Below are 15,643 nucleotides of genomic sequence, written 5' to 3'. Positions count from 1 at the left end.
CAATGACAACCCACTCCTCCCCAAGGATATGGGTAAAATGCAGAGAGTGAATCTCCCCATTGTGGGTCAATAAAGGGATATACATTTACATATCTACTCCCTATGGACCTTCATCTTTGGTAATGTTAGTGTAAAGGTGAACAGGTCAAATAACGGGAAGATCAGGGGTTTCTGTTGTCGACTGTCTAACTGATTGTAATATAAGCAAACACCTAAAACAGGAGCAGAATTAAATTTTAATGCCAAAAAGGAATTTAATAAGGTGATAAAGTGCCACATAGAAGTAAACATATACTTGATATAAATAAATGTGGGATTATATAACTTGAAATAAATATATACAAGTAGTATTGGAATATTTTAAGAACAGAGATGAATAGTGCAACTTTTGTAGAGAACAATCACCATGGCAAATATTAAAACCATACAATGGTATGAAATCTGTAGAAGGAATATGTCAGCCTGTATTGTTTGTGATCAAACACTTCTGTCAATGATGAAATATAAATCAACTTACATGGAATTAATTATGACAGTCTTTGTACATATTCTGCTATCTTGCATCAAAAGCAAAATAACAAACTTTTAATGCCTTTGTGGGCAAATTTTAAAAATCAGCAGGGGATCAAATCTTATTTAAAATAAATTATGGTGCTGCAGTGGTAACAGCAATTTATAAAGGAGATTAATTAAAACGTATACAGGGTGTAGTACTGAAAAATAACATCACTGCTGCAAATTCATTAACTGTTTACCTGCATCTTGGGTGGAGCAAAAAACAGCTCTTGAATAAAAGCAGAGAAATATGCACTTGTAGCTCTTGTCATAGACAGACCTCTGCTTTTTTACTTCCACATACCTTTCACGGTTGAAGATCATGAACTCTTGCTGCACCACTTCAAGGCACTCCTGTAGGTAATCGTTCTCCTGCAGACAGTCATACAAAAGAGATGCTGTCTTCAGAATCATCATTCAACAATGACCTTTCCACCGTTGCAAACAGGCAGACCTGAATCAGGCGACTCCCTGATATATGACGTGGAATTTTGTCTTTTTCAGCCTTAGAGGTTCCTTTTAACCTGACTCATGAATTGTTTGCAATCCCTCCTCAAATTGGATGTTTGGCTTGAGACAAAAATAGAAGCTCATATTTCCAAAAGCACCCGGGGCCATGACAACGGCACGGAAAGGCTTCATAATTTAATAATCTAAGTAATAATGCAGCATGAGCACATGCAGGCAATCTCACACACACAACAACTCCCATAAGGCTGCTGTTGTTTGAGGCACACAGTGTTGTACATGCTTATCAGCCTTGATAACAAGTGACAAAAACCCTACGCACACACTGATGAATATAACGCTGTCATGAGCACTGTTTGATGAAAACCCAGGCAATATCCCTAATTTTCATTTAGAAAAACAACAACAACAAACATCTCAGTACTTTTTTATCCTGGTCCTATGATGAACACTGCAGAGGCAATTAATCCGGGGATCATCTTAAAATTATCGCACTGGTGCGTCAGGTGGAGATTTGTCACTGTTATTCATCGAGAACTTAATATTCTACTGTAATCCATTTAATTAGAATCTTACAGCAATAATCTTATAATGATCGCTAAATGTTTGAGGACTAAATGCCATCAGTGCAGACTATTCCCGTTGTTGCATTAAATGCTGAACGTTTTCAATTAACAGATTAATCTTTGTGGAAAATGGGCAACGGTAGATTCGGATTTAAACAGCTCTGGCTGACAGCTAATGGAAGGAATGGAAATGAAAATGAGAAAACCCCACATAAAAGAGAATGTCTGTAAATGCCACATTAGAGATCATAATATGCAGGAAAAAAATGAAGAAAGAAAAGAAAGACAAAAATGATCATCTCAACAATCTACCTTATTTGTTCTGGTTTATGATTATAAAGCCATAACTTTTTTATTGATAAAAAAGAAAGAAAAATTCAATATATGTTTTTTTTTTTAATCTTTTCTTAAAACTGACAAAATACAATCCAAGTGCGCTGATTCCATATTTTTTGCCAAGGAGTGCAAAAACTTTATAGACATTGTGATGCCAAGAATAAGCAGCTACTTCTTAGTTTTTTTGTCGCCACTGCACATATCTGTCATTTAAAACTGCATTTATAACTGGATGTACTTTTATTTTATTTCCATTGAAAGCCCCCGTGACTCAGTGCCTTTATGCTAAACTGCAATGGTGGAACGTCACAAAGTACATGTACTTACGTACTTTTAAAAATATATTTACTTTACTTGAGTACTTTCTTGGGGAGGTACTTATAATTTTCACTCTACTACATTTTGATGAAGCTGTAAGTTACTTTTTCCTTTTGGCTCAGCTTTACTTTTTAATCCACTGGTGCTGTTTTTCTCAGTTGAAATGCAACATGTAAGATAGCAGCCCTTAGGGCTGAATTCGGACACCAGTGTTTTGGAGATGTGGATGAATATTACACAAAATTTGAGCATCTCATGGCAATTGTCATTTGTAGTTTATAAATGTTATTAAGGCCTTAGTTGTTGCCATGTGGCCATATTGTTCAGTAGAATCAGTTGTATGATGAAAGCTGTAGTTTCTTTGTGGTAATCGATTCAACCTTAAAACTCTATTCCATACTGAAAGTTTGAGAACAATCAAGACACACATTTTCGGTTTGTTTCTATATAAAGAATAAGCATTTCTATGTTGAAGTTCTTTACAGGTGGTGTAGAATCTGTAGCAGGTGGTTCTACGCATCAATACTTCTGGCGGTTTGTGAAAGTTACAAGGTAATTTAAATTAAGTCTGAAAATTATACACGATTGTACTGATGTTACAAAATGATCTTGGTATTTTTGAATACTTAAGTATTCAAAAATACTTATATATTTCAAAAAGTGAGTACTTTGATGCTGTAATTTGAGTAGCTTTTTCACTGAGTAACTTTTATGTGGAGTTAAGATTTGACTAATCATCAATACTTTTACTCAAGTACTACTGTTAACTACTTCGTCCACTACTGCTTAACTGTCTCTTGCCTGGATAAAGCCACTGACAGAGCAACTGCTGCATTGCCTTTGTTCTCTCTTTGTTTCTATACACAGCGACTGTGACTCTGGGCGTTCATGTTCAGCTGTGTCTTTTTCTTTGCCAGAGTCACAGATTAAGCTATTGTCGCCTGTTTTGCTTATTTGTTCACCCTTTGTTTTACTTTCAGTTGAACTCTATCTTGACTAAGGGACTCTGTGTTCAACTGTGTCTCTTTATGGATGAAGTCATTGAGGATCCAATGAATTTTAGGTTGTTTTCTCTCCTAACAATCTGAACCTGGATCTGGATGAAGAACTTCTGCAAAATCTGTGATTTGACGTAAACAACTAATTTTTTGTAGTGTGATTATGATTAACAGAATTTAAATTCATTTCATAATAATTTATTTAGATATAAAATTTTACCGGAAAACAACAGATGGTTTTAATGATGGTTTTTGATGGTTTTCCAATTATTTCTTTTTTGTTGTAGGTTTTATTTTGATACAAATTGGTGGTACAGAGCTAAATTGGATTTATGCAGAATGATTTAGTGTACTTAAACTAAAGTATGTCTTCATGCTCTCCACTGTAGCACAATTTCAGTTTTTTTAGTTGTAGAAAAGGGAATAAGAGGAATTCATAACAGCTGGGGGAAACAAAAAGCTTTGGGCTCCCTGCCCATCTAAAAATAAGCATCTTTGACAGGCGCTGCCTTATAGGAGACCTGAGCTGAATTATTATCTCAGACCAGCACAGGCTCTTGAAGTATGCAATTTATTAGACCACGATTCCTATAGTATTAATAATCTGTTAGTTAAAGGTGTCATTATCTTTGCTGTACCTACATATTGGAAATAACAGAAATAAAATCAAAACAAAGATACATTTCATACAAAACGATATTTTTTATTTTATTTTACAATAAATAGTCTCTTTATATAAAAGGACAGCATGAAGTAAACTAGGTAAGATTTGTTATGCAATGGAAGGGAATGAATGCCGTATAACAGATGCAGTAACATCTTGAATCCTGTGTTCATCCTCACAGCTCCCAAATCCTCCTACGTAACAGAACATGTTGCCATTATTACCGAAGTAAAAATCACTGCAGAGTATCATCTCAAACATCTACTCATGAAGGATTTGACAGATCAATCAGAAAGTGTCATAATCCTGTTATGGACTAATTTTCTTTTCTTTTTTTTTCCAACAGTTGCTGTCATTATATTTTTATTATTTTTCTTTTTTTCTTTTCACAGAATGTAGAATGTCATGGCTCGGTGGTTTTGTGTTTAACTGTATGTATTTCATGAGGCTGTTGCTCTGATTTACCTTGAATACTTTCTTGTAACGAGGGACAGTATTTACAGCAGCTAAATTACAAAAGAAGTGAACAAATATTATCTAATCTAATGCACAGAATTTGGGCAAAACTGGTTGTAGATATGAGCTGCATCTTATTATCTTTTAAAGTGGCTTGAAATGACAGCTGCCATGTATTGGCAGAATATGGAGGAAAATATTTGCAGCTGAGATGAGCAGTTGTTGCACACACAAAGACCTGTATCCTGTTTAGGATTGTTTTGAAACTGAGCATGATTACTAAAACAGAAAACGTCAATAAATCCAAACTAAGCAATTTCTGTCTTTTTGTTTTATTCATCTTTATGTCAATTTTTTTGGAAGAACAAGTGAGGTTGTAGTATGCAGGTCTGAGTTACTCACAGACTGTGAATCCTTGCTGTTGTCTCGAGAGCGGTTCTTAGCCAGCCTTTTTTTCTTCTTGTGGAGGGGACGTGACTCCAGAATCATCTCCTCCAGCTCAAAGGTGGGGTCGCAGTGGAGCCGACCTTTCTGTGGAAGTGAGATGCACACCGCATAATGACAAAGACATATGCACTTTGAAACCAAGAGGTACAACAGACGCGGTACCCCACAGACAGCAAAACACAGGAATTTATAACAAGTGCATGTGTACACTCACTGTATAGCAGGATGCCATAAAAGAGCTGCATGCAGTTCCCTCTGCATTATTAAGTCCTTACACATGCTCATTACAGCCAGCATACATAAAAGAGCACTTGGGAGTACTGTTAAATATTCAATGTAAGAAATATTGCATCTCTTAACACTAACATTAGGAACGAATCCAGGTTCCATCTTCTTCTCATATACGGCATCCCAGTTGACGGAGGCGAGGTATGGAGACGCCTGCATATCAGACAGACTGGAAAACCGATGCTCCGGGTTGACTGTCAGCAGCTGCAAGGAACGGAGACACACAGTCACACACACACACAATCACTATCACCTTGCCAGTTCAAATATCACCTTCACAACTTCACTCCCAACTCACAGCCAGCCACTTCTCTCCGGGAGGTGAAATAAATTGCAGGTATAAAATAAAACTCTCTGTGACTTCACTTTCTTCCTTTTTGTGAAGGAGAGAGAAAAAAGGCACATAGCTGTGTATGTGCTTGAGCTCCAGCAGTGGATAAAAAAAGAAATAATTGAATTGTAATTCTTGACAACTTTTGCATTTATGACTAAGAACATGAATAGCCTAAAGGGATGCGGAACAAACATGGATTTTTATTAGCAAAAATAAAGTATTCCTTTATTAAATACATAACCTGAAAACGTTTCTTAACATAATTTTAAAAATGAAAAAGTTTTCATATCTTAAAATTAGTAGGGGAGCTAATGGGAGATGCCATGTTGTGAAAGAGGACATACTTGTCAGCTTTATGCATTTTTACCTGTAGCTGCAAATATTTCTATTTTATTTAAACCAATACTTGTGTAAAATGTGTTAGACTTAGACAAACTTTATTGCTATTTTGTATACAATCATACATTATAATGTAAATGAAAAAACAAAACTTATCCTTCTAAATTTTTCCAAAAAATTCTGCAGCACATACTTACAGTATAATCCTCTAGACTGATATCAGAGTAATCAGTATCAGCCTAAAAACATCCTGTAACAGTTTATCTCTACCTCATAGTCAAGACAGTGTTTACAGGCTGGTAAAATGTTGCTTCTTCTTCAGAAGGCTTCTGACCCATGTTGCTGCAGGACTTGTTTCTCTTTGGATAATTAAACTCTTACCAGCTCCAGTAAGCCTCTAAGCATCTATTGATATTTTTTCTGGGGCTCGAACACAAATTTTCAATCAAAATCGGTTTATCTCTGAGAAACAGAAATCACTTTCTTCCTCAACTTTCTTCACTTTCTTCTCACTGTGTTTATGCTTTCATATACATGTTTGAACAGATAACAGAGAGATCACTGGGCATCAGGACATCTTCCTGATGTCTTAAAATGTTTTATAACATACTGTTAGATAAAGAGGCAAATAGTTTCCCCGAACACACACACACACACCCATATTTAATATATATATATATATATATATATATATATATATATATATATATATATATATATATATATATATATATATATATATATATATATATATATATATATATATACGGTATATATATATATATACGGTATATATATATATATACCGTATATATATATATATATATATGCAAGTTTTTCAAATTGAATACTGTAAGCCTCCTTAAGAGGTCTGCTCAGTCCTCCTTTCTCATGGACCGTTTTACTGTTGACTCTCCTTTCCAGTTTCTTGTGTGGATTAAGGCTGATATTTGAATTAATTACTTACCTTCCTTCTCTCCATGGTAAATTTTCTGCTTTACTTATTGCTGTTTCACCTGAACTCTAACAGAGATCTGTTCTATAAAATAGCTTGTTTGCTCTTCTGTTGGTCACAGTACATACTGTACTGAACATCTACTTTCCTTTAAGGTTTTCTTCAATAAAATGCAGGAAATTATACAGATATCTGGTTGTGTTGATTTAAGGCGCTAGCCTGATCAAAAAAATAAGTAATTCATAAATTTCAAAGTAATTGAGGAATGCAACTGGAGCAGGGAAGTGGAATCTTATTTCCAGCTCAAACATTTGATGTTTACAAAAGTGGGAAGGAGACAAAAACTGAGCCACTAATTACCTCTAAAACAAAATGATTGTAGATGTTTCAAGTAAAAGAGAGATACCTAGCTTCAGAGAGCCTTAAAGTTTTTGCATACACTTTGTATTTTAATGGCATGTAATTTATTTCATCTTCTACTTGCAGCTAAATGCCGTCAGAGATAATGGGAATGGCTTTGGCTGTCATGTTAACTCTCTTCCTGTGCTTTATTTTGTTTCTTTGGTTGCAGGATGATTCACTTTTTCTCCTGCAGGGCCAGTTAGGTCTATCTGGGTGGAATCCAGACACGGTAATCGATCAGCAGCAGAGCGGAAGAGACCATCTTTCTGTCCAGAGCACTCTGTCATAGAGACAGAGTGCACATGGATGCAATGAAGCACTCACACTATAAAACGTTTCATGAAAAAAGCCATGGATAATTTATTTCCATGTATTTACTGGAAGACTTTTATCATGAGAACAAAAAAATGAAATAAAAAGACCAATTTTTTTCTTTCTGACTCAGAGGATCAGTTATAATGAAATTGTATATTATTAGTTGGATTAAGTTGGATTGTCTTGAGTGATTATTTTTGACATGCTGATATACATGCAAAAGAGAAAAGGGGGTGACGTTTCTGTCATGCATGTTTTGTGTGCTTCCCATCTGTCGCTATTTTCCTTCAATGCTCCGAGGGTCTTGACTCATCCTGCCTCCCTCCAGCGAAATTCCCCTCAGAAAAAGCATCCTATCTTCTCTCTTAGCACACTTTTTATCTCAGCACATGAGCTCCTATCACCTCTATATCTGTGCCCCTTTTAAGCTATAATCGTCCTTCGGAGGAAGCCTCACTAACTTCGGATGCGATGAAAATGGAATTAGCATTCTAAATACTTTAATTGATTCCCTCATTAATAAGAAGTGCAATTAGTTAGAGCAAAAATCCATCAGTCATTAAATTTTGGAGTTACTATGCAAACACCCAGTCCCCTTGAGGCTGGAAAGTTGTTTCCCAGAGTCGGGTTTCTTCAACATCATCAATGCAAAGAACGCTCAACGCCACAACAGCTAATCCAACAATCCAAGGTTAATTACTGACATACTGATTACTGATAATATGCCTCCCTGCAGGAGGTGTTTGCTATTTTTTTCTGTGAAGACAAAAGGTCAGCACTGACTAAAAATAAGATGATGAAATCCTTACTGACACTTCAGTGTATCTGTGAACTCTGCTAAGCTTAGTGTGCGGAAACGAATTTCCAAACCTAATTATATATAAACATTATTCAAGAGTTTATCTTTTTAAAATGAAACATTAATTTGTTTTGTTTTCAACAAATGAGCCTACTAACAACATTTAAAAAAGGAGAAAACTGTAGGAATTTACTGCAAATCTTACAACCTCTGAAATTACAGCATTGTAAAAACTAAAGCCTCAAATACTCTAAGTGTACCGCTGAGTCATGTTCTACTAACTGACATATGGTCACCTTTCTATGACACCCTAATTTGGCAAATGCTTCTTTCCTGGGGGCCGGTATTTACTCAACAGCTTGAGCTCCTTAATCAAATCCTTTCTACTAAAAAAAATAAATAGATGGATTAAATTTATTTGTTTATTTCCAAGACGGAGAGCCCATGCAGTGTTTGTTGGGGAGCTTTACAGGTACTCATAAAATAAGTACTGCAATTCATGTTTTTTTTTAAAAAACATTTATTTAAGAAAAGATTTGCACAATTTTGTCAAACTTTAAATCAACCATTGCTCAGGTGTAAACTGCTTGAGATTAAGTTGCAAGCTTAAAGGGGAACGCCATTTTTTTTTTACATTGAACTTTGATTTTACGTTATTACATCATGTTCTACTCACCCATATTAGTTTTGTGTCAGTAGGAGCTGTTCTGAAGATACACTATATTGCCAAAAGTATTTGCTCACCCATCCAAATTATTGGAATCAGGTGTTCCAATCACTTCCATGGCCACAGGTGTATAAATTCAAGCACCTAGGCATGCAGACTGTTTTTACAAACATTTGTGAAAGAATGGGTCGCTCTCAGGAGCTCAGTGAATTCCAGCTTGGAACTGTGATAGGATGCCACCTGTGCAACAAATCCAGTCGTGAAATTTCCTCGCTCCTAAATATTCCACAGTCAACTGTCAGCTGTATTATAAGAAAATGGAAGTGTTTGGGAACGACAGCAACTCAGCCACGAAGTGGTAGGCCACGTAAACTGACGGAGCGGGGTCAGCGGATGCTGACGCGCATAGTGCGAAGAGGTCGCCAACTTTCTGCAGAGTCAATCACTACAGACCTCCAAACTTCATGTGGCCTTCAGATTAGCTATAGAACAGTGCGCAGAGAGCTTCATGGAATGGGTTTCCATGGTCGAGCAGCTGCATCCAAGCCATACATCACCAAGTGCAATGCAAAGCGTCGGATGCGGTGGTGTAAAGCACGCCGCCACTGGACTCTAGAGCAGTGGAGACGCGTTCTCTGGAGTGACGAATCGCGCTTCTCCATCTGGCAATCTGATGGACGGGTCTGGGTTTGGCGGTTGCCAGGAGAACGGTACTTGTCTGACTGCATTGTGCCAAGTGTAAAGTTTGGTGGAGGGGGGATTATGGTGTGAGGTTGTTTTTCAGGAGCTGGGCTTGGCCCCTTAGTTCCAGTGAAAGGAACTCTGAATGCTTCAGCATACCAAGACATTTTGGACAATTCCATGCTCCCAACTTTGTGGGAACAGTTTGGAGCTGGCCCCTTCCTCTTCCAACATGACTGTGCACCAGTGCACAAAGCAAGGTCCATAAAGACATGGATGACAGAGTCTGGTGTGGATGAACTTGACTGGCCTGCACAGAGTCCTGACCTCAACCCGATAGAACACCTTTGGGATGAATTAGAGCGGAGACTGAGAGCCAGGCCTTCTCGTCCAACATCAGTGTGCGACCTCACAAATGCGCTTCTGGAAGAATGGTCAAAAATTCCCATAAACACACTCCTAAACCTTGTGGACAGCCTTCCCAGAAGAGTTGAAGCTGTTCTAGCTGCAAAGGGTGGACCGACGTCATATTGAACCCTATGGATTAGGAACGGGATGTCACTTAAGCTCATATGTGAGTCAAGGCAGGTGAGCAAATACTTTTGGCAATATAGTGTATTCGGTTTTGTTATATCCAGATAACGTCTTCCTATGGGCAACGAGTTGAAGGCACAAACTAAACTTTTAATAATTTAACATTTATGGTAAGCCAGCATTCATAACATGTAGGCAAATCACTGTCCCCCAGACATTCGCAGTTATATTTTTTATATTTATATCTTTGAAAAACAAAGTGGAGTGTGTATGACGTCATCACTGGAGTTGTGACAGGCAGCCCGGGCCACAGGTGGCTACGGTCTACTCCTTCTATTCATTCGGCTAGCTAATCTGAATCGTTCAATTCCATTTCGAGAGCGAGATCATCTGTGGTAGTAGCACTAGACATCTTCCAGGCATGTGAGTAAAACTAGTAGCCGTTCAGCGGACAGGATGAATGAATGGTAGCCGGCGCGTGCGGATGACCTCATACACACTCCGCTTTGTTTTTAAAAGATATAAATATAAAAAACATAACTGCAGATGTCTGGGGGACAGTGATTCGCCTACATATTATGAATGCTGGCGTATCATAAAGAATACATTATGAACAGTTTAGTTTGTGCCTTCAAGTCGTTGCCGAAAGGAAGATGTTACTTGGATATAACTTAACCAAATATTTTCAGAACAGCTCCAAATACACAAAACTAATATGATTGAGTAGAACATGATGTAATAACGTAAAATCAAGGGGCCAATGTAAAAAAAAAACGGTGTTCCGCTTTAACTGTTTAAGGCCCTCCATGAAAGCTACATCTCTCTCGGCTAGTGTTTTTCGTTCTTAAATGAGGGAGGATATAGCCACGAATTCAAGATACTCTACTTGAATCTTACATGATATCTAAACTGAGAATCAAAGCCTTAAATTTACGTATGCCGAGTAATCTTGGCTTAATAACTCTGTTGGCAAAGCCTTCTAAAGATCTGTCATATTAATCTGGTGGAGGTTACGGAGCATGCAGTTAAATGGGGTTTCAGTGCAAAGACAAAGATCATACATGATATTCTGGCTTCAGCAATCTGATTTGGATCAAACTGTCCCAAATAAGACAAGACATAAAAATGTAAATATAACCATGTTTTCTAAAGTAGCCAGCATGCTTACCTATTTATCTAAGAGTGGAGGGGTAAAAGCAACATGTGAGGTTTTATCAAGAGATAAGATGGAGGGACGGACAGTCTAGCTCACCTTCCTTAAAAGGGCCACCAGATCTTTAGGCCAGGCAGGGCTGTACTGGACGCTCACTGTACTGAAGAGCTGGATAAGAGACTCCACAGAATTACTAGCGTGGATGTCGTAGGGCCTCTGGGATTACCAGAAAGGAAAAAACAAGAAAAACATTGAAGACCAACCTTGAAAGTTAAATATGTTCATTTCTATCAGCTTAAAACACAAATGAAAGGACGGTGGGTTTAGCCTTACCCATCCACGCAGCACTTCAAAGGCTGTTACCCCCAAAGACCACCAGTCGACTTCAAAAGCATAGCCTGTACCTCCACTTATAAACGACTGGAAGATCTCTGGAGCTGAAAGCAGTGCAGAAACATTGTAACCGGAGCTGCAAAAGATCCTTGTTACACGTACAACAACAAAAAAAAAAGTTCTTTCTGAAACATTCCTCTCAGAAAGACACAAAAGAGTTTAACACCTTAAATCTACAGTCAGATCTAAAGGTTTCAAATTTGTTTCAGTTTTCAACAGTTTTAGATCTTCTTTTAATCATTTTTGTTAAACACAGAACAATTTTAACTTTTGCTATATCAACTCCAGGACCATATCCTGATGATGGCTTCTTGTCCAATTAGAGCTTCTGTTTGAAAACTGACATGTTCTAAGCAGTCATAATATCTGAGTGGTTTCCTGATAAACTGTAAGAATCTTCAATATTTTTATGTTTGTGACTCCTTGTTATCACATTTGTTTATGGTCCATGATGCTGGGGAATGCCATCTGTTGCTGGGCAGATTTGGGGGGAGCCCCTTACCTTAAATGAGAATCTACCCTAAAAATGAAATCACTTCCCTGCCATAGAATCATACAGCAGATTATTCAGTGGAAACAGCTTTGCAGCCAGCACCTAACATTGATGTTTTTGTCTAACAGAAGGGACACCTTTGCTGCCATAGTGTGGTAACCAAGCTCTGAGGTGGCGGCATCTGGAAATTGTTGATTATTAAGAAACATTTTAGTTCTAATATTCTTAGCACCTGATGGATAATCTGATAAGGTCTAGTTACTTTGAGCTTATTCAGTGCACAGGCCATCTGAACACCGGCTGTTGTGACTGCTTTGGCTTTCCTGATAAAAGTCAATCAACTGAATATGATTACTTAACTGTAAGAGCAAAAGCTATTAAAACAAATTTGTGGGAAGAGGCTTTGTAGCATTTGATGCAGGTCCAGCAGATTCTGCAACAGTTTCTTCCCCACTGCCATCAGATTGCTGAACTGTTAAAAAAAAAACTCTAAATCATGTAACAGACTCTGCATCACACTATAACACGAAACCATGTATATTTAAAGCTCAGAATTTCCATATCAATGTGTTTTTTGCACCATTTTTTTCTCTCCATAACTGTTTACATTTGATCACTACTGTACTTTATGGAATGGAAATGTTCTGATAGCTGTACAAAATGAAATTTCGTTTTGTATATACTTTGTGTATACACAAGGACAATAAAAGTTGTCTGAGTCTAGGTCTAAGCAGATCAATGTTACCCATGTAGGGCTTGGTTCCAGCCAATGCTGTGGCTCTCTCTCCATCCTTTATTATGGTCGCTATGTTGAAGTCTGTTAGATGAGCATGACCTGGGAAAACAGAAACAAAGACAACAACCCTTAAATGTTTCCTTTGCTGAGAGGAAAGTGGAGTTAAAAATATCAAGTTAATTTTTTTTCCATCAATATTTAAAAACGTTACTTACTCATCAGTACATCAGTACACTAAACACACAATGTTATTTTAGCAAAAAATAAAGTCTTATTTCTATAGAAAAGGGACCGTTATAGATCTGGAATATAAATAGGGTTTTACAAAAGAAATCAAAAAGGACACGTAAAAAATACTATTTAATAAAAAGTACTACTATACTATATATATATATATATATATATATATATATATATATATATATATATATATATATATATATATATATATATATATATATATATATATATATATACACACACATATCTAAAAGTTGACAGGTTACAAGCTTTGAACATCCCTCTCCTAAAGCAGGTAGGATGTTTTGATTGGGTTCTAAAACCAATGCAAAAATTGATTTAAAGTGAATGTAATTTATCTGTGATTTGTGAAATGTGAACATGTGTGTGAAAAGGTGTACTACTACTGCACAAAAAATGCCCATACTGGGACAAATAAAAGCTACTGAACTGAACTGAACTGTAAAATCCCTTGTCTAATAAATTGTACACTTTTGATCTGTGGATTATCACCAAGTTTCAAACGAAAATTTCTATAAACTCAGAATTATTTTTCACATAAGCTGATCTTTAGGACGGTGTTACACAAATTTTACAACTGCGCTTGAATACACCTTGAAGTAGAAGCAGTCGCTGGTACCACTCTATTTTTTTATTACCTTGTTCATCTAAGAGGATATTGTCCGGCTTCACGTCCCTGAAAAATTAAACAAAACAAAAAAAGACGTCATTTAATCACCTGAACATCTTAAAAAAAGCCCAAATCATTTTATTGACATATTAAGTGTCTTATAGACTGATGTTCTGCCTTTAAACTACGGCCATAAAGCCTTCTTTATTGTGGCGTTTCATGGTCTTTACATTAAATAAAAGTGTTCAGTCTGCTCCTCTGTTAATAAATTCTGAAACACTGCTTCAAGATGTTATCACATGTGGGAAAGCCTGGGATTCGATATATACAGTATGTGTAGATGTGAAAGTCTGTAGGAGGTGTTTTGGAGGCTGATGCTATGTGTGAATTACGTGTTGGTGCAATATTACTTCAGTAAGACCAAAGAAGGATGAGATGCTTTCCTTTCAAAGGCTGCCTGAGGGGCTTTAGACAAAACAATAGTCAAACCTCTGGAGACTGTCTGCAAGCTTTTTTCCCCAAACAGGCTTATTACACTGGGTTTGAACACATCCACTGACCTGACCCTGACCAGCCGCTTCACAGCATATGCACTGTGTTTAATTACACTGCAGCACAGAACACACGCAACTCACAGAGAGCATCTGTATGCATGGAAACACCTGTAAGCTATGTTGATGGGAGCACCCAGGAGAGAGGAGGAGGAGGTGGGGGAGACTAACCAAACATAAGGATCCTTTTATAAGTAATTGTAGGATTTCTATTTGAAAAGTGAAATAGAACAGTTATTATAATTAATTATGATGATAATGGCTTAGCGTCATTTCAGTTTTGTAGAAATTTTGAATAAATCATAAAACAAATAAAAAGGTATCTTTAATACAGAAACTGCCTACTAAAAGCCATCCATCCGTGTGTCCGTTTTTTCCTGCATCAATGCAACAATACTGTGCAGCATCTAGATGTTGCTGCTGTTGTTCTGCTGAGTTGTAAATAGCGCTCCAGGGATTCTCTACAATATTTGGCTGTAGGAAGTGTAGTGGGAAAAATCCATCTCCTATAAATTCCCTTCATAATATTTTATTTACTTTCTAAAAGTATTCACTCAGGCCTCAAATCTGCAAGGCTACACAGCCTTAGGGTGAGAGGAATTGTTTACTTTTTCATTAGGGATTCTTTAAAACAGAAAATAATAATTCCCCATAACAGGCCAGACTTTTTCCCAAGGTTAATTCAACACTTCACTCTTTTCCTTAACTTTAACTTGTTTGGATTAACTGTGAGTAGAGACCTTCACAGCTTTTCTGCAGGCTTTAGGTTAGTGAGAGAAACCTTGTCTACTTTAGGTCAGAACATGGCAGAACATCGAACTGTGTGTTACGATTGTCTTGTTCTCATCTTTGCAAAGATAAAATGCCGACTGAATTAATTACCATCGGACTACTTTGTTAACTTTATTGCATAGTTGAATACTTTTTTTTTTTTCTTTTACAACAGTAAGTATTAGAACCAGTTGTAGACATGTGCCAAATCTCACTAGAAAATGAAATCAGCATCTCCATAAAGACCAACACCAGAAGGAGGCATGGAGTTCTCTAAAACTCCCTGGCGGATGATCTGTTTATCAACAACTTCAGAAAATCCAGTGGACCATAACCTGCAGATCCTGTGGCTCCCCAATTCATCACTAAGTCTGGAAACTTCACACTACATCTTAAGCAATATTGATTTTTCCAGACTCTGATTACTAAATAAAAAGCAAAATTTACTCCCCGGTGACACGTTCAGCCGTTGCTATCATACATCTCATGTCTATGTTTTTTCCCCCTTTTTTTCATTAGTTTTTCTCCTTCCACTAAATTTTTAATCAAAATT

At 36.9% G+C, this 15,643-nt stretch overlaps 1 protein-coding gene across 1 annotated transcript in view; it reads right to left on the bottom strand.

Moving 5' to 3' along the window:
• The window catches only part of LOC119792733 (serine/threonine-protein kinase 32C-like), a 139,865-nt gene that overhangs the window by 8,084 nt on the left and 116,138 nt on the right, over positions 1-15,643 (bottom strand). The window contains exons 5-11 of the mRNA XM_038299494.1: positions 13,797-13,834; positions 12,907-12,996; positions 11,609-11,712; positions 11,375-11,491; positions 5,175-5,300; positions 4,764-4,892; positions 860-927 (exon numbers count right to left, since the gene is read on the bottom strand). Coding sequence (XP_038155422.1) covers positions 860-927; positions 4,764-4,892; positions 5,175-5,300; positions 11,375-11,491; positions 11,609-11,712; positions 12,907-12,996; positions 13,797-13,834 — 672 coding nt within the window. The remainder of the gene's footprint in view (positions 1-859; positions 928-4,763; positions 4,893-5,174; positions 5,301-11,374; positions 11,492-11,608; positions 11,713-12,906; positions 12,997-13,796; positions 13,835-15,643) is intronic.

This window comes from Cyprinodon tularosa, unplaced genomic scaffold (genome assembly GCF_016077235.1).
Source record: "Cyprinodon tularosa strain WSP-4 unplaced genomic scaffold, ASM1607723v1 ctg43, whole genome shotgun sequence".
NCBI lineage: Eukaryota > Metazoa > Chordata > Actinopteri > Cyprinodontiformes > Cyprinodontidae > Cyprinodon > Cyprinodon tularosa.
This window is presented reverse-complemented; position numbering and strand designations above follow the sequence as displayed.